This window comes from Empidonax traillii, unplaced genomic scaffold (assembly GCF_003031625.1).
Source record: "Empidonax traillii isolate 1590-97213 ecotype Southwest subspecies unplaced genomic scaffold, ASM303162v1 scaffold574:size890810, whole genome shotgun sequence".
NCBI lineage: Eukaryota > Metazoa > Chordata > Aves > Passeriformes > Tyrannidae > Empidonax > Empidonax traillii.
The window spans coordinates 753,699-772,340 of record NW_020955767.1 but is presented as its reverse complement, the minus strand read 5'-3'; the positions used below and the strand labels follow the sequence as shown (position 1 = coordinate 772,340).

At 42.6% G+C, this 18,642-nt stretch overlaps 1 protein-coding gene across 4 annotated transcripts in view; it reads right to left on the bottom strand.

Moving 5' to 3' along the window:
• Positions 1-331: 331 nt before the first annotated feature.
• The window catches only part of SH3PXD2A (SH3 and PX domains 2A), a 251,152-nt gene continuing 232,841 nt past the window's right edge, over positions 332-18,642 (bottom strand). For all 4 annotated transcript variants that reach the window (XM_027898005.1, XM_027898006.1, XM_027898007.1 and 1 more), the window contains 5 exons: positions 12,678-12,795; positions 6,811-7,145; positions 6,342-6,391; positions 4,134-4,253; positions 332-4,009 (listed from right to left, as the gene is read on the bottom strand). In XM_027898005.1, coding sequence (XP_027753806.1) covers positions 2,114-4,009; positions 4,134-4,253; positions 6,342-6,391; positions 6,811-7,145; positions 12,678-12,795 — 2,519 coding nt within the window. In that variant the 3' untranslated portion in view covers positions 332-2,113. The remainder of the gene's footprint in view (positions 4,010-4,133; positions 4,254-6,341; positions 6,392-6,810; positions 7,146-12,677; positions 12,796-18,642) is intronic.

Below are 18,642 nucleotides of genomic sequence, written 5' to 3'. Positions count from 1 at the left end.
GTTGTGCAGTTACACCTCCTTCTCCTGCCACCACAATGTAAAGGAATCCCAAACAAACAGCCTCCGCTCCCCACTTCCATGCAGAGAGCTGCTCGAACCACAGCACTGTTTGTAGCCAGCTGTGGCACCTGGATGTTCCTTCAGCTACCAAAAGGACATCAGTCATGTCAGCTGTAGGCAACTCTCTCAATGATACCACGGAAATTAATAACCCTCCCAAAACAACAAACCCTCCCACCCCAAAAAAAAAGAGAACAAAACCGAAAAACTGAGAAAAAAGAGACAAGAACAACATATAAATTGCCTAATTATTTTCTTTTTTTTTTTTTCTTGGCAGTGAAACATCCCCAGTAACATGATATTTTTGTGCTATTTTACTCAGCCCCCTGATCCCAGTTATTTTGAAGCCTTTATAACCTTTAACTTCTGAGCCAAATCAGTATGAAACTCTGGTGGAAAAAGAGTGGATGTAAATTTTGGTGTAAACCAGTAGTGAAATGGTCTGCCCCTCCCCCTTAAAACAGATTTACAAGGCTGCCTATTACTTAAAGGAACTAGATACCGATCTTGAGTGACTAACAAGGCTGTATAAAAAAAGAAAAAGCATAACTTCCTTAAGTACAGTAGGGATTCAGTCAATTATGTTTACAGTACGAGGCTACCTCTAAAATAACTCCACATTCCTAGCCTTTTCCCATGGACACCTATTTCCCACATCCGTGTGCCACGTTTCAAAGCATGAGTTAACTAAGGCAAACAGAACTGGAACTAGAGGAGGCAGCTTCCTGATTAGATGCATTGTAGATCTAATTGCTTTGATATTAAATCTCTGAGCCTGAGAAGCCCAGGCACACTTTCCAGTACAAATGTACTTTTTGGATTCAAGTGGGAACAGAAATACATGTTTGGCTCCTACTTCAGTTTTAAGTCTCTTCTGGTAAAACCAGACACACTCACACATACACACACACAAAGAAAAAGTAAACCCAGAATGCACAGAGAAGACAAAAACAAAACAAAACAATTCCCCAAAAATATACAAATTAGGATGTGCAGACTGAGTTTGATGGCTTTTTTTTTTTCCCCCCACTCACTGTAAACACTGATGTTGCAGAAGCTTACAGATATTTCTCACTAATACCCTGGTGGGCCCTGCCAGCAGTCAGCACCCTTGGGTTCAGACCAGAGGGCAAAACAGGAATTAACACATTTGACAGGTTTATCTTCAGTGTCCTAAGGGACTTTTGTACATTTTTGATATTACGACAAGTTTTGAGAAACCCAACTCTGGGAAGAGAAGCAACCAGGATCACCTGGCAGGAGTCAGGCACAGAACTAAACATGGAGCCAACAAAGTAATCAACATGCTTAAGCACAGGGTTTGTAGGTTTGTTTTTACAAGCACCAGTAGGCATCACTGCCCTAGAACACCTGAAATCCCAACTCAAAGAACAAGACAGAATGAAAGGAAACAAAAAGCCCCCAACCCACCCCACTTGGTTGCCTTTTCTAGTGAGTTAGCAGTAAAAACACTGAAGTCAGAGACCAAATCTCGCAGCGGTGAAAAGGTTCCAACTCTGGACCGACCAACTGTTGAGTATAGTAAAAAAAAAAAAAAGTGAGCATCTCCAAAGGATTAGAGTCCCTCTGTTTCAGAAACTTTCATTTGCTTCTCACTGTAAGCTGTGGAAAAGCATTCAAAATTCTTGGGTATTCCACATATGGACAAGAATGAGGAGAAAGGGAGCCAAGACTGTAAAACAGAGTTTGGCACAGAACTCCCCAAGTAGATACATGTGTATTTCTCTCTCACAAAAGGCACACGTTTGGTTTCCTACCAATAATGGGAAGGATGGGATGTCATACCCTGTTACACATACAAGATTATTAACAACTTCACAAAAAGGCATTTGACTATGCTGCATCTTCCTCATAGTTGCTTACAACATGTAAACCCCACAAACCTCTCCAGAACATGGCAGATTTGTCCTCAGTATAGACTCCTTTGTACAAACTGGAGCACAGGGAAACGTCTTTTTGTGTAGCAATTGTTTTTTTCCACATGTACACAGCAGGAACAGTATAAATTAGGGAGGTTAAAGATATTGCAATATTAGTTCTTTTTTTCCAAATAATTTGAGGGCACCCAGCCTTTGAATGGCTTCACACCATTCATGATCTGGCAGTACCACCAGCCGTTTGGGTTCCTTTCGAGGACCTCCATGCAGACACCTTCCTGAAACCCCGCAGTCTCCTCGTCCCCTTCATAGTCTGCAATGGAAACATAGATGTCCTTGAGATTGTTGTGGATAAACTGGGATTTCTCAATGGGTTTTGGCCTGACTGTGGACACAGGGATCCCGTTCCTCTGCGTAGGGAGGTTGGAGGTGGTCTCAGAGCTCTGTGTACCCGGCTGCTCAGGCTGCTTTCCCTTTGTGTCACCAGGCTGTGACCACGCATTGCTGAAGGAGGAATTCCGACGGACAGCCCTAAGGTGATCTGTAGCTGTTAAAGACTCATTTCTGCGCAAGGAGCATGACAGGTTGTTATCCTTCGGTGGTGGAGACACAAACACTGACTGTGGACGGACAGCAAGCTGCTTCACACCATTCCTCATTTTAACTGGCCCTGATGCTTTTGAAAAACCACCAGGAGGTTTGCTTGGGATGGGTGGTGTTGCACGTTTGCTCTGGTTGATGGTGTTCAAAGCCTGAACCCTCTTCTCTATCTTCTCTAAACTGTTTGACTTGTTTTCATTTTTCCTGTTCCTGGCAAACGAGGAATCAGTCTCTGCTGATGTGGTTTCTCGTTGGTTATCAGGGAGAGCCAAATAATGGGAAGGAGCCCAGCCTTCCATGTCTCCGTACTTCAGGTACCACCATCCACTGGCTTGCTTTTCCAGCACTTCCACTTCTACTCCAGCTGGGAAGCAAATTTCAGAATCCTGTACCTTTTGGTATGAGTCAGTGGTCACGTAGAAACATCTGGAATCGTTTTCTTGCTCAGTTTTGGCTGTATGGCTGGAGCAGAAAATGCCACGGGAAGGAGCTGTGATGAGATCAGCTGAGCCTCTCCTAACAGGGTCATCTTGGTTCTCAGAAGCTGTGCGTGGGGGGCTTGCAGACTCTTCACTTCTCGAACCTTTAAGTCCACCTCTGAGCTGCCCGGTTGGCCTCAACTGACGCCTTAAAGTGCTAATGTCCATCTTTTCTTGGCTCTGAGAGTCTGCCTTGTTCAGGAAGGGTTTGGGCCTAACAATTGGTTTTGCTCTAATGGAAGGGCTCTGCCCAGGCTCCTTCTTCATGCCCGTTCTTGACACGCTACGTAAGCCAACGTCTGAAGCTGACCTTGGTTTTGTCTCCTCGCTCCTGGAATAGTGACATTTTCCAAGATCGGGCTGGATGTTTTTCTCTGTCTTGAGCTTCATAACTGATGATTTAGGAGAGCTGGAACATGGAGAATTCCTTTGGATCAAGGACAGAGAGGAGCTTTTCTGAGAATCAGAATCTCCACTGGATTCCTTATTGGACAAAGCATCTTCCACATAACGTCTGAATCCCTCGTTCTCATAGATGGTCTCTTCTTCATGAGCAGCTTCTTCTGAAGACTCTCCCACTTTGAGCTTTGCTTTCTGAAGTGATGATACAGGTGAGGGTTTGAGGGGCTGAAACAGTCGTTTTTCAGGATTGCCCTCTTCATGATGACTTTCACTCACTTCACACTCTGAGTCAAAGCCAAAGGCTGGCACATCATACTCAGGTTCTTCATACTTCAGCTTGTGGGGAGATTCCTGGGTATCTCCTGAAGAAACTGCTCCAGGAGTTGTTCCTTCTTCAGAGTCTTTTGGTTTACTGGGAGGTGCTGGGGGAGGAACCTTTGGGCGGGTTAAAGTACTGGTTCTTCTGTTTAAATTCGGCTTCTTCCTCTTGTCAATGTAAGATGCTGGAGCCCATCCTTCCTTCTCTCCAATTTGCACATACCACCAGCCACCAGAATTCTTTTCTATAACCTAAGAGGTGACAAGGAACATGTTACTTGGACCAAAATATCAACCAATTGCTGGGGAAACTCCTCCTCTTTCAATCCCGTCCCCTGCAATAGCCAGATATATTGTTTCCACTGTTAAGGCTCACCTCTGCTTTTTGTCCTCCACGAAAGCTTATGCCATCAGAGATACATGACTGGAACTCTGCAATGGTGTAATATTCCACTTCCACAGAGGGTGGCTCTGGTGGCTTGGGTAACTGAAAACCCTAAGGCAAATAGGACATTTTGTTCAATTAAACCAGAGAAACAGCAAGCTGAACAGCAGTATGAAAAAATAATTGCCTTTATTCACTAAAACTCTTCCTTCTTCCTATGCTACTTCCTAATTATAACTTCCCAATTCTCCAGAGCAGAAGCTGATTAATTGATACGGGTCACAAGAGAGAAGTTGTTCAACATATGCACTGTTCATGCCACTTTCATCAGCTATTAAAACTGTGATAATCTTTACCTGAATAGTAAAACATTTTACTCATGGGCCATAAAGTGTGAGCTGCCATTCCACTCACAGTAACAGCAGCCCCTTTTATGCTGAGATTTTTTTCCATGAAGACCCAGCTCTGGATAACTTGCCATAGCTGCAGAAAATCGCATTGCAAAGGTTGCTAACACATTCTGCCTATCACTAAATGTAATCCCAATAAATTATTGCTCTTAATCTGCTGATTTTTAAACAATATGAATTAGTCAATTATATGAGCTAATGGGCATGTATTGTATCAAGAAACAATGATAACATCATAGACCCCTATGAAGAGTTTTGCTCAGCTAGAGTGCTAGCAGAAGGGAAGGACTCTAGGATCCAGTTCCCTCCCTACAACAGACCCAGAACCTCTATTCAATCCCAACACAATCCTCATAAAGGCTCTGTGAGAAGTGGGACACTGCTATTTACAGCCATTCTGGCAGCATACCAGACTCCTCTAAAAGCTTTTACATTAAGCTGTTACATTTTAGAATTTGCTACAATTATTTTTGAGGTGATAAATGGGATTCCTTTTAAGAATTTCAATATTGAAAGCTTTTCAGTGCATAGAGCTCAACTATGGGACAACTAGATGATGGTGAAGCTTCACAGCTTCTACATTTCACTGCTTAGGGTTCTATGGAAGAACTGCAGTTGTGTCAGGACCTCTTGACCACAGGTCAGAGCATCCACAGACACTGGATTGCTAAAGACACAAAATAATCCTAAGACATTAATAGAAGAAAGGCAAACTGCATACTGTGCTTTATTCTGGTGCTCCTCCATTTCTAAGATGCCCTTGTTGTAACTAACAGTTGACGTTTCATCACGCACAGCATGTAGCATTTCTCAGAGGCTGCATCTCTGCACCTTAGGAACCGTGTCTAACAATGTTATAATTGGATGTTTCTGCACTATAAATGCTGAAATACAGCAGAAGCACGCCATAATAAGATGCCTTCAGATAATAGGATGGTTTGGATTAAATGAAGATAATTGGAAACAGCAGATACATTCAGAGTTTCACATATAACATCACTGTTACTTTTAGGATGGGATTAAGTGTTGTAGTCTTACCGAAACAAAGTCTAATTGAAAATAACGCAAAGAAAAATTGGGAGAAAATGCTAATATGCTATTCATCTAGTTTAAGAAGTGTTTCAGATGACACAGAAAAATTTCAAGTCACATACTGCTCATAAAGGGTACAGCAAAGATTAAACACTACGTACTGACTAGATAAACAAGCTATTAGCATGACTTCCATACAAATACACTGAGTAGCTCCTATCTGAAGGTGACAGTTCTAATCTCCAGTTGGTACAAACTTCCAGAATTCCATCTTGGAGCATAAGAAATCATAGGAGGTCTCATTCCTGTAGCATACATCCTTCCATAAGATTCCAAGCACTTCAAACACACACAAGAGTGCATCTTAGCCACCTCAGAGGTGGTAGCAATGGGAGGAGGGGATACATTCCCACTTGCTTAAGACAAGGAAAAATTCAGTCTGGGCCAAAGATACCAGGAGGAACTTAAAACCTTCTGAGTCAGCCAAACAAGCTTTAATGCTCATGTACAGATCATAACAGCCTTAGCAAGTTCTCCCTTCAGGTCTGATTATTTGGGGCAGCATTTTGAATAACAGAAATCCCCAGTCAACATTATGATGTCCAGAGATCTGCTCAATACTTAAACAATTAAATGAACAGGCATGCAAATAAGGGATCTCTCAGATACCCCCCCCACCCTGTAGAGATGCAGAAAGTCTCACAGAGTGCCCAGACACCTACCCCACTGCTAACATAAACCATAAACCAATACAAACCAGACTGGATTCTCTTCGTGGGGGCGGTCTTGTTCTTAGATTTGGAGAACCTGAGCAGGAAAGGGCAAAAAGGAGAGTTTATTTAGCTTTGAAAGTACTGCTAAGCACATTTTCCAGCAGCTCTCTGCTGTTACACAGTTTGAGAATATTAGAAGTCAGTATTTGCAATATTTAAGGCATCTCTATGAAACAAGATAGGAAACTATGAGGGTATATTAGAAATACCAGGGTAGCTTAGATATTCATCTCAGCTAAGCCAGCAAATTTAAGAGGAAATCACTGCCAGAAAGTAGTGGATTGTATTTTCTGCTGGAACTGACCAGCTCCATTGGAGACTGGCCAGCAAAGAACCGGTCTAATACCTAGTTTCCCCCCCAGCAGTAAAAATCATCCAGTAAATTAATAACACACACACTGTCCTCTATCACATTATAAGCCCATGAAAACCCAGACTACTTTTCTGCCTTACTTATTTGAGCTCTTTGTGGTGCTATCCTTGCTATGGCTGGGGATCCTTGGGCCAGTCTGGAAACTTGCTTGTCTGAAGTCATCATGGCATTGCCATTGGAGTCATTGCACAGGATGGGCAAACTGATTTCCTTCTTGGTGATATGGGTTTCTGCAGTCTCGTTTTCTACTTGAGCTTCCTTGTCAGTGGACGATTTCTTGTTCAGCAGGTTACTGATCTCCATGATGTTTCCTATGATTTCCACTGGCCCAGTTAAGTTCTTTTTTCTAGATGGAAGATCATCTTTAGCCTTCTTCAGATATGAAGCTGGGGCCCAGCCCTCTTTGCCTAGATACCTGCAGATGCAAAAGGAAACATCATCACATCAAACACAGCCTTCTCACTCATTTCAGGTAGAACAGCTAAAGCAAAAGTGACAGATGATAACAACAAACAAAATTTGCAGTTCTCAAAGAAGATTTTTGTGGTCTCAATTTATTACATATTGATTGGACCTGTCAAAGTTAGCTGAGCTAGCAGTGAACTGTGGAGTTAAAAGCCACTAATCACACTAAGGAAGGAGACTTTGTGGACAAGAAATACAGTTACTCACAAGGTAAAGGCCCTCACCAGTTTGTTTTATGCCCCTCCTTTGACAAGACTAGGTAAACTCAGTATTTTCCCATACAGCAAAAAAGCAAACTAGTGAGTAGAATATTTTAATAGTTTTTATACTTCCTAATAACAACTCAAAACGGAAAAGCCTAAAATAAGGGTGTACAGAGCCCAGTAGAGAGACTCAATGCCTGCAGTTTATAAGACCCTGGTGCAAGCCTTTCTCCTTGCAATTATAATGGACACTGCCCCTCCTTCCATAACTCCCTGTTCTGTATGACCAGCTTTCTCTTATGGAGAATATGGGACCCTTAAACTCCTATAGCTTCCTCTAGCACTGCAAGATCAAGTAACAATTTGACTAAGGGAAAAAGGTTTCAATGGAGACTCATTTTCCTGAACAAGCTAGAGGCTATTTGGAGAAATAAACTGGGAAATCTGAACAGACATCTGAATCCAGTATGTGTTCCCGAAACACCAGACTGAGCTGATCATGCTCCACTTCAAATTGAAGTCATTCTTCCACAACTGGGCTTTGGGGAAGATGTTTTTCCTAACTCCTGTCATTCCTAACACCTCAGCAGGGATTTCAGATTACAATCAGACTCCAGGGAGGACCACATGGATGAACTCTGCTTTCCTTAATGAAATCCTAACTTGCTACAGAGTGAGTCACTGAAACCCTTCTCTCTTTAATCTCTCAAGATACCCAAAGCAGGCGCTTGAAATGAAAGTGGGAAAGCAGACACCATTAAAATCCTGGTGCTCAGGAAATGTGCAGGAAATATAAAGGTTAAAACAGTAGGACTTTAAAGCTCTTTAATGAAAATGAAACCTCATTAGACAGCAGAGGAAGGAACGAGGGCATGTGACATATGAGCAAATCATTCCTTGGTAGGTGAGCATCTTTGTTATGACGATAAGTGGATTCTGAGGTTTGCAGTGAGATTTCTGCATCAAATCACTTCTTGGCCTCACTCACCATATCCAGACACTTGAACGGCACTGGGATTTTATGTGGAGAACAGGAAAATACAGTGTAGATTTGATTGCTTAGACTTCAATACTCTTCCTGTACAAGAGCAAATATCATTGCTGTACTTCTAGCAACGACTACAAGGACCTTTCTGTCCAAAATCCTGCCTTTTCCTCCCCAATCCCCTAGATGAGCCAGGATACTAGAGATGCTGCTTCTCCCTACATACCTGCTTTCTCTCACACATGGAGGCAAAGATATGGGATCTCCCCTGCTCAGGGAGCTTAGTGACTAGTTTTTCCAAAGATTCTGGTGTGGGTGGAAAGCATTCCAACATCTGAGCCTTGTTTGACAAAATGGTATCAAAATGGTAATGACTTCATCTGGTTTCAAACAGATACACAGCATCCACTGTGTGATACTATGTCAAGATGCAATTTGGATCTATTCAATCCTGTCCTTTTTGAGGTTTTTCAGCTAAGCCTCAAACTGAGCCAAAAACAAAAAGGAAGAAAGGCCTCAATATGTGCTAGTGTTTCCTGTTGTGGCAAGGCATCTCTTAGTGCCATTTTCCAGCCCTGAAGACTTTTGGCTTTATTCCCTTTTGCAGAGCTACTGACCAATGCTTTCTGTGCATCAAGAAAGGTGGTTTTTTTTAAAGGACATTTTATAAATTTACATGATCTGTAGATGTAAAGGTCTTCGTCTGTGAGAAAGCCACAGTGGCCAATGCACTGAGCAGTCCAGTTCCAAAGGTTACTTTCAACAGAGTTTGACTGTGCAAAATCAGCAAGAAAAAACAGTTTACATCCATCTTAGTTTGTGGGAGACTTAACGTGTTTAAGATCAGAAAGGCAGCCACAGGCAGGTTCTGTTCTGGCTTGTCAGTTCTCCTGCCAACTGTATGTATTTGGATCAGCCTGTATAACCCCACTGCTTCAAACACCTCTGATCCCACATAGTTTCTCCCAATGAATAGTAGCAGCAATAACTGGACAGTTAATAACTCTGGGCAACATACCCTCAGTAGGGAAGCTGTTTGCAGGCTATTACTTCCCTGGACTTAGTCAATACAATAACCTGGAGTTAATGCTGAGCAGCAGTTGCCAGCAACTGCTAGTTTATTTCTGCAACATCACAAATAAAAACTATTTATGTAAGTCAAATAGGCTTAATTTTTTTACTTTAATCCTTGAATTTGGTAATCATAAAGCTCTTTGCACACAACCTTAGAAGACTACTGTATCTCTACATTTAATAGGTGAAAGAACTAAAGCAACTCCTAATCAGTTTCAGAGAAGTCCTGGACCAGTAACGATCTTCATTTCACATCTGAGAGTTGAAACACAAGCATCCTTCCTTCATTTATATTCACAAGCTACTGGAAACGTTTCAAACCCCATCCTAGATTCCTCCTCTTTTCAGTTCTGCTAACACCTCCCAGCTGTACTTGATTCACATGGGCTGAGGCTCAGAACAACCACAGAATAAAGATACAGGCAAATAACAAAAGCCTTACTTAGCATATTGTTACTTTTTTGTCCTGCAGTCAAGTCCCCTTGGGCACCACAAGACTACCTCCAGGTGACAGAAATAGATACAAAGTAAGATCTAAATGATGGATGTTGATGCCAGCTTTGGGCACACCAGGAAGCAGATCTACTGCACACAATAAGAAGGATGCCAGGTCAGAGCCTTTCTTTCATTTCCCAGAGGTCCTGATGTTTGTGGTTTTTTTTTTTGTTTTTGTTTTTTTTTTTTTTTTTTTTTTTTTTTTTAAAGAGTCATAGTGCACACGGGACAAAATAAAGTCAGACACCAACATTTCTTCTAGTTTCTACAGGGTTTCAGAATTAGGTGCAGTGATTTGGTTCCTTCATGATTCTAAAACCCTCCCTGTTTATATTACATGAAGGAAAAAATGGATTAAAACCATAGGAATGTTAAAAAAAAATCAGAAGTGCCTCTGTAAGTCTGAGAGTCACATCTGCTTTCCAGCTCCAGAGCACTGGAATTACTCCAGAGGGAAGCAAACTAGGGGAAAAAAAGAAAAAAAAAAGAAAAGAAAAGAAAAAAATAAGGACAGGAAATGAGGATCAGCACATGGCCAAGAATTTGGAGAAATTACGTATTTAAGGTGGAACAAGCTAATGTCTTTAAGGTGGATTCCATTGCAAACAATTGGATTTGTTTTTACTTCTACACATTGAAGTGTGTTCAGTCTGTTATCCAGCCCAGCAGACAAATCAGCAGGATTCAACTGCATTCTCTTCCTGCTGCCTCTCCCCTCACACTCATGACAGGAGGAGTTGCTCCTTTTAAGGTACTCAGTACTCAGAGAAGCAAGTTTCTGCAGAAATGGAATCCTTTTCTGAGGGGTACCTAACAGTACTCAGAGACAAGAAGTTGGAGATCAGCTACTCAGGCTGCAAAGGACCAGCCTGCAGGGATGGATCACATCAATGTTTCCAGAAGTGCTGCCCATGAAAAAAAACAGAACAACAAACCAAACTTTTAGATTTCTAAGAGTTTAATCCTCCAGCAAGAGCGTAGTGTAATCTTCCAGAGCAGCAGAGAGGATTATAGTTGACATTCCACATGCTTGTCATGCATATGGGGAGCACCTAATCCATCTTTCGAGAAGGAGAGGGGTATCTCATCTCAAAATCAAGTTGAGGTCTCTTACAAAAAAGCCAAGCACATGCTGCATTCTTCAACTACCTGAGGTGGTTGGGGCATCCTTCTAGCAGATTGCCATGAATGAAGGTGCCATGCAAACCACTGCAGCAAGTGCTCCCATCCTGCAGAAGGCACTTCTGCCATACAGAAAAATGTGTCTTTTGGGTTGGCCCAGAGGAGTGTGTCAGAAAATAGGGAAAAAAAATTCTGCTTAATGTAAAAGTGTCAACATGTCAAAGGGAAACTTATACTAGTAACCAGGCTACATTTCAGAAAGAGAATACAAAAACAAACTAGAGATGTCTTGCAGTGGTTCTCCCCTCAGAAAACCTATGTGCTCAATTCCCCTATCTGCAACTTTGGATTCCACTTCTGTGGATGATTAAAGGAGAAAAAAATGTGACCTGACCAAACCCAGGCATTTTTTAGTTCCTCCTATCTAGAGTGCCTTCCTGGCTCCACTGCTATCTTTATTAGCTTATTCGCTCTGTGGGACCATTAAATAGAAGAAAAAATAAGTTGGCTTTCTAAGTAAGGGAAATCAAGAAAAACAACAACATTGCTTCAGTCAGCATTTTCACAGTCCTCATTCATAGTTGATACATGAAGCAGAATTCAAACAAAAGCAAGTTATGACTTAGGGAGGGAAAGGGGAAAAATAATCACTGTAATTACAACTTGAATGGAAAAAGGTGACTAGATGAGATGTTTTGCACTGCTGAGAGATAAATCTTCATTTTTAAACTACCTGCTGTATCACATCTAGCTTAAAGAGAAACGGGATATCACAGCACTGCCAGATTCACACTAAGATACAAGACAAGGAGAAGAACCATGAAAGATCACTAAAACCTAAATGCTGTGTGATCCCAGATGAAGAAAGCTCTCATTAAGTATTTACCCTGACACCTTACATCACTGCGACAACATCTAACCTACGCTCTCCCCATAAGCATTTAAAAAGGAGATTCTTAAGTCAAAACTCCCTGCTATGACTTCTGTTCCAAATATGTAATAAAGTTTGATAACCAGTAACAACTTCACCTGCCTTTGGAATATAGTCTCTCTACATTAGGAATATATAATGTTCACAGGTAGAAATCAAGGCAAACTAGTTGAAACCATTAGTAAGTTTGGAAGAGGGCTATACCCAGCAAACTGATCTTTTATTTCCCTGAAAGTAGCACTTACCTTCCCCAAACAGCTCAAGAGATCACAATCAGCCTTTCAGTATTGCTATAAATAGATTTAAACACATTGCAGAATAACTCTTATACTGGAAACACATTGAAATCACACACAACAGAAAGCCTTGTTAGGTCTCACAGATCTTAACTCAGATATGGGCTTTTAACTTGAAGCAAGAAAAAAAAAACCCTCTAAAACTACAAGTTTAGGCATTTCCTCACTGGAATGGTCCACAGTCTTTGCAGACACTGTAGTGTTACTTTAATCACCATTGTATCGCCTTAAACTTTATGTTTCTTCAAGAGGCATTATGAACAATTTGGGTTTCCTTGCCCAGCTACAGAAGTATTTAAATGCTAAAATTAAGTGAATGATCAGAAAAGCTCATTGTCACAGTTTCTGCAGCAATCAGGCTGCAGAGCTTCTTTACCTTATGTACCACCATCCTTCCAGGTTCTTTTGGATGACCTCCACGGTGACCCCTTTTTCGAACCCAATCTCATCCTTCCCCTGGCTGGCGTACGGCTGGATAGTGACATATTTCTCTTCTAATGAGGGGAGAAAAGGCAACATCAGTTAGGGTCAGAATCAGTCCAGCTGTTTTTCTGTACTGCTTGCTTTTAAACTGCTATGCAGCGATTACGTGAAGCCATTACAAAAGGCGGAGCCCTGCTCAGGGGCCCACTGGTTATTTATGCTGACGACATGATAGATAATCAGCCTCTTGCCACTACCCTGCTGCTGATAATCACAAAATGTTTCCATGCCAATAATGACACAAAGTCCCCAGAGAGCTTTCCCCCCTTCTTCCCTCTCCTCCCCCCTCCAAGTTTCTTGAGCGGGTAAGGGAAAGGATTTGAAGCTGGACTTAACTCCCATACTGTAACTTGACAGAATCAATCCGGCTGCCAAATCAGCCAAGCGTCACCACAGGAGCTCCAGCCAGTTGGCTCTTTGTGCACGCACATGGCTGCACAAAGCATTGTGTTACTGAAACCCGAGCGGGACACATCTCCCCAACTCAGAGGGGCTGGCCCAGCATGCTGCTCTCCTTGCACCTCCCAAGCAGCATAGGTCTACAGCAATGAGCTTGAAACAACATTAAAATACGTGACAAAAGAATAAAAGAGGTTTGCATTTGACAGCATTTGCATTCATGGGTTGTGAAGTGTTTCACAAACATACTTTTGCTAGGCTTCACTCCAGAGAAATGCACGTGTGACTGGGGTAAAGGAGGGCCAGAACCAAGACACGTACTTCAAAAGCACAGACTGGATTTCAAGTATGGTGCTTGAGCCAAAAACTTAGCATCCCTATTTGTCTCCAGCATCTATCCCCTTCCCCACCGGGCAGAGGTAAGCAGACTTGCTGAAAGTAAACCAGTGAGCAGAGCAGAACGGACACTTGTCAGCATCTTCCTCCACCCACCAGGAGACATTTACTACAGCATTTCCATCACACTTAAGGTCAACCATTTCCTCTGGAGCTTAAAAAATTACAACTGGCATTGAAAACTTGAACTACCAGCCTTCCTCTGCAGCAGCAGACACGAACTGCCACCAAGCCCCTCTCTTCAACCCAAACTACAGTGCAGGTAACGAACAGCAAGAGTTTCTGTAGCTAGATCAAAGGCTGGGAAGGCAAGCAACAAAGCGCACCTCAGCTGGCCTTCCTAGCACTTTCTACTTGCAGTCACAACAAGGCACAATAAAGCACGGGAGAAAACAAATAGAGGGCTGCCAGTGCACAGGAACTAGCAGGAAATTAAGTGGGTCCAGAGCTCCTGATCCAGTAAAATGGACCCAATCAAGTATTTGCTTTTGTGGTTCAACTGTATTTTGTTGCTGGGTGAAGAATACAAGCCTTAAAAAAACCCCAAACAACAAACTCTTACTGAGATAAAGTAATAATACCTCAGAAAGGGGGAAATAATGTTGACAGAGCATCTGATGGCAGAGAATTCAGCAGAGCTACATCTCTGAGGTCAAGTTCCCTTGACGGGTCACATTTGAATCCTTCTAAATCTGTCAAAACCTTTGCCACCAAGAAGAAAATGCTCTTTACTGCTATACCTAGGAGGGCTGCTTAACTCTCTTATCACTCGTAAGAAATTCCAGTTAGTTTGGAATTAACCATCAGGATACGGCACCTTCCACACAAAAATACTCCACTACAAGATGGGGCCTGACAAATGAAACCTGGCTAATGAAACCCAGCTTCCAAGTCACAGAACAATTTTCCTAGCTGGGTTTCCACCCTGCATGGTAAAATTGGATACAATTTTTTCTTTTTTTCCAAGTCACTGCTGCAGAAGGAGCTACATGTCTGGTTTCTGCAAAGCCCTGAGCACTAAACTGAACTGCAGAAGATCCCTGGGCTGCGCTAGATTTCATCCCTGAAAGGGCCAAGGGAAAGTTCAGAGCTGTACTGTCCAGATACACATTGTTTCAGACACTTCCAGGGATGTTTCTAGGACAGTAATAAAGAGCTAAGCATATATTTGCTGGGCCTTGGAAGAAAGCCCTGTTTTTTCTTTCTTCCATACCAAAGCTGCTTTATAACCCAGGCTATCAGAGTTCACTCTTCCTGCTACAACTACCACAGAAGTTTGTGTTTATTCTATTTTTCCTCCACACAAACACCAGTCTTTGCTGCAGTTAAAGCCAGCTATTCAGCTCCTCTTGCTGCACAAAGTGGTCTCACTCTTCAGGGATGTAACTTCCCCTCTTCTGCTGATGACAGGGTAGGAGGCCATGAGTGAGGGATCATTCCTAGCTTTCAACACAACTTTCCAAACTCCTGCTCCAGCAGGACTTCTCCTGTGTGAGGAACTGAGACAGCAGTCACCAGTCAAAACCAAAAGCATTTGAGTCTGATCACTCAAGAAAAATCAAAGATGTGGGTAAGGGTCCTTTGCAAATTAGGACGCAATCACCTACAACTGCCACTGCAAACACATATGCAGCCATGTATTCCCCAGCTGCAGCTTCTGTTACATCAACTTTTTGAGGTCAAGTGGGCAGAATAAACTTTACTACATGCTACAAAGCACATACAGCAGCTTAAAGGCTGCACTTTGGAAATAATGGGATCAAAGTCCTACTCCCCCTTCAAGGTGAAAATGGCAAGAAGGCACCTCTGTTCTTAGTGAGTGACATCCAGGGATGTATTAACAGGTCAATTAGCAAACTTTACTTAAATTTCTTTACCACTAATTCGCAGGTCAAAGACATCTTTCCCAGCTGAAGTGATGGAGGTTCCTCTGATGGAAATTCAGCTGCATTAGTAAATCTGAACAAGGCACACATGAAGAAGCAAAGCCTGTTTGGCAAACAGCTACAATACAAGTCTGTCACATCATGCATTATCCAACTGGAACATACTAGGGTTGGAAGGAAAGGATTAGTATGTGTCATTCTCCTTCCTACCTAGACACAGATACTATTTAAAATATGCACAACAAGAATTTTTGCACTATTTGTACTACCCAACTCATACCACACTGCTGCAGCTGTGCCTCCCACACACCACAGCAGCCCCGTGCTCAGTTCACTACTTATTCCAAAGCCTCACTTCTCTATCAATCTTTCTCCTCTTTCCTCCTTCCCAAATAAAGGCAAGCTTCTATTTCACTCTGGTTCTACCTAAAATCTCCAGAAAAAATGCAGTAGAGGTTTGGGGCCAAAATACAGGGATAGACCTCAGTGGATCACTGGGAAAACAGTGTGGACAGCAGAGGACAGTACCCATGTCCTTGGAGAGGTCTTTTACTAGCAACAAAGATTTCCTCCAGAAAAATATAGCACAGGTCTGGCTGTCCAGCTGGAAGGCGTGCACATACACAGGACAACTGAATTGAGCCACATAATGCCCTGCATTACAGCCACATACTCAATGTGCTTTGTACAGATGGACACAATAGACCTGGTACAAGGAAGTCACTGGTATTTGAGAGTTATGGATCGCTCTTTTGCAAACCACAAACATCTAATATCCTTCCATAACTACCAGGAGAGGATAAGAGAAGAAAAAGGAAGAGAAAAAAGAAAACCAAAAACCACCAAACCAACAACACAACCATTTTGTGTTCCTCCAGCAACATCACAGTGTTCTGCCAAGCTGAGGCCTTTACTATACACAAATAGCAATAGTTTGAAAAGTAAAAAGTCACTTTGAAACCAGCTTTTGAATGCATGCCTAGTGCTGCAGTAGCAGAGACCATTCCCTTTTCCTTCTTTCATCCTGCCTTGCAACTGTCACCTCTCTTCGCACAGTTCATGACTCTTTCATGAGATGGATGTGAAGCCAATCTGGTCACAGAAAAGTTGGTATGACCCTAAGTCTGGTTCGGTTCATTGCAGATCTGCAGTGAAAAAGGGAAAATACTGGGGATGATGAAGCTGGTTCTTTCAGTGGTTACACAATTGCTGCATAAAACTGTTCTCTGTACTAAGGCAGGCCAGTTTCTATGCAGCTTCACCTAATTTTGAGGAAAGAATCCTATTTCTGAGACTGTTGGAAACAGAGTCAAGGCAACCCATACAAAACTTGATCTAAAACCTGGCTAGGATTGTTTAGGAGTTTTCCCATAGGAGAAACTTCAGGACAGCTAAGATGAAGCTCCATTTGCTCCTGAAGAAATTGTACCTACTTGACTAACAAAGCAAGGCACTGAACTTGACAGCCCATGGGGCTTCTCCAATCCCAGCTGTCAAACCAGAATTTCATATTTTACATGTGTGCTTGCACACACACACACACACAAACACACACACACACTCTACACATGGAAGTTATGAGGTGTCTTGAAAAGGCAACTTGGTCCCACCTCTGGCTGTCTGGATTTATACTTACTGTCAGGTCAAGGAAAGCAGACCTACGGTTTTACTGCTCAAGTTGTAACATCGAGCTTCAGTAGCACTTTCCAAATCTTCCTTATTCAATCCTCCTGATTCCCTTGGCACTGATTATTTCAGATTCCTCCTAGTCTGTCATCAAGGTGATAGACTTGCCCCAACATTTTCAGAGTCCTCTACCATTGCTGCTCCTCACTGCCAGAGCCCTAATCCATCCCATAGACCCCTTTTGCACAGCCACTTTAGCCACCTCCTCCCTCCTCTGCTCCCTTCCCAGCCTTTCAGCACGCTGCTCTTGCTGAAGGCTCTTGGCACAGCAGTGCTCTGGCACTTCAACCAGGCTCCTACCCAGTGCATACCCAATTCAGCTGTCCCATCTTGAATTTCCAAGCCTATGTGCTGTGCCTTGCTTTATTGTCCTACTACACACTCTCACATGTTCGTGTGGATTTCCCACTCCACCAAATTCTGCCTCCACTCAGCCTCATGCCTTTCTTGAGATGCCTCATCAGTCTGAGCAGGCTCCTTCCTCAGTGGTATCAAATAACCTGAAACTCTAAAATCCTTCCTAAAATAAGACTTACCTACCCTGATTTCCTGTCTTACCAAACAAGCTTAGTTTTAGTCCTTCTCTGAAAGCTTTTAAATATAGTAAGTACGTATCATTTTTCACCATGAAAACCCCTTTGGTCACAATAAGATGCGTGCCAAATTGCCACTTGCCCAGGTTCCTTTGATGCACAGAACTCCTTGCCTTTGTTTAGACTGTAAACTATCTGGGACAGGAACCTTGCCTTTAAACAGCTAAAATACCATGCACGTTTCCAGCCCTGCATAATCAGTGTCATCTTTCCCAGGCAAATGGCCAGTGCTCATACATTTCTGCTTCCACATCCTGAGCGCCCCATTTCACATGCCTCTCCTTCGCCTCTTTTTTGTACTTTGCTCTTTTCTGCCTCCATTAAAAAGTGCAGAAGTTATCTGCAGCACTTCAGGAACCAACCAAATAAGGCAGTAATTTCCTTGGCTCAGCTGGTGCTTGTACATGCCCCCAACTTTCTGTGACCCCATCCTTGTTTGATATGCCAGTAGGGGTGGGGGTAAGGGGAAATTGGTCTAGAAATTAACCAATTAACGATTTCTCAGCAAAATGCAACAGCCCCAGACCTACATCTTCCAAACCACAGAAGAATTTTCTTTCAAAATACTTTCCCCTCAGTCAGCAGTCTGCGCTCGCCCTCCCCCACTCCTCCGCTCCACCCCCCCTTTGTCAGACCTGCTTCTGGAAAAAGTCTCGCTGTTCCAGAAAGCATTAATTCAACATGGTCTTTGTTTTACTTGCCTAAATATGCAGCAGAGAAAATAACTGCCCACAGTTATCAAACGTGTTCATCTGCAGACAGGAGCTCTTTAGCCTTTGTCCTCCTTCCCTCCCCACACACACCTTTTTTGTTTGAAATAACAGAAAACCTTATGCCAACAGATAGAAAAGAACAATAATGACATTTCTTTTAAGCAGTTTACTATTGCGCGTGCTCT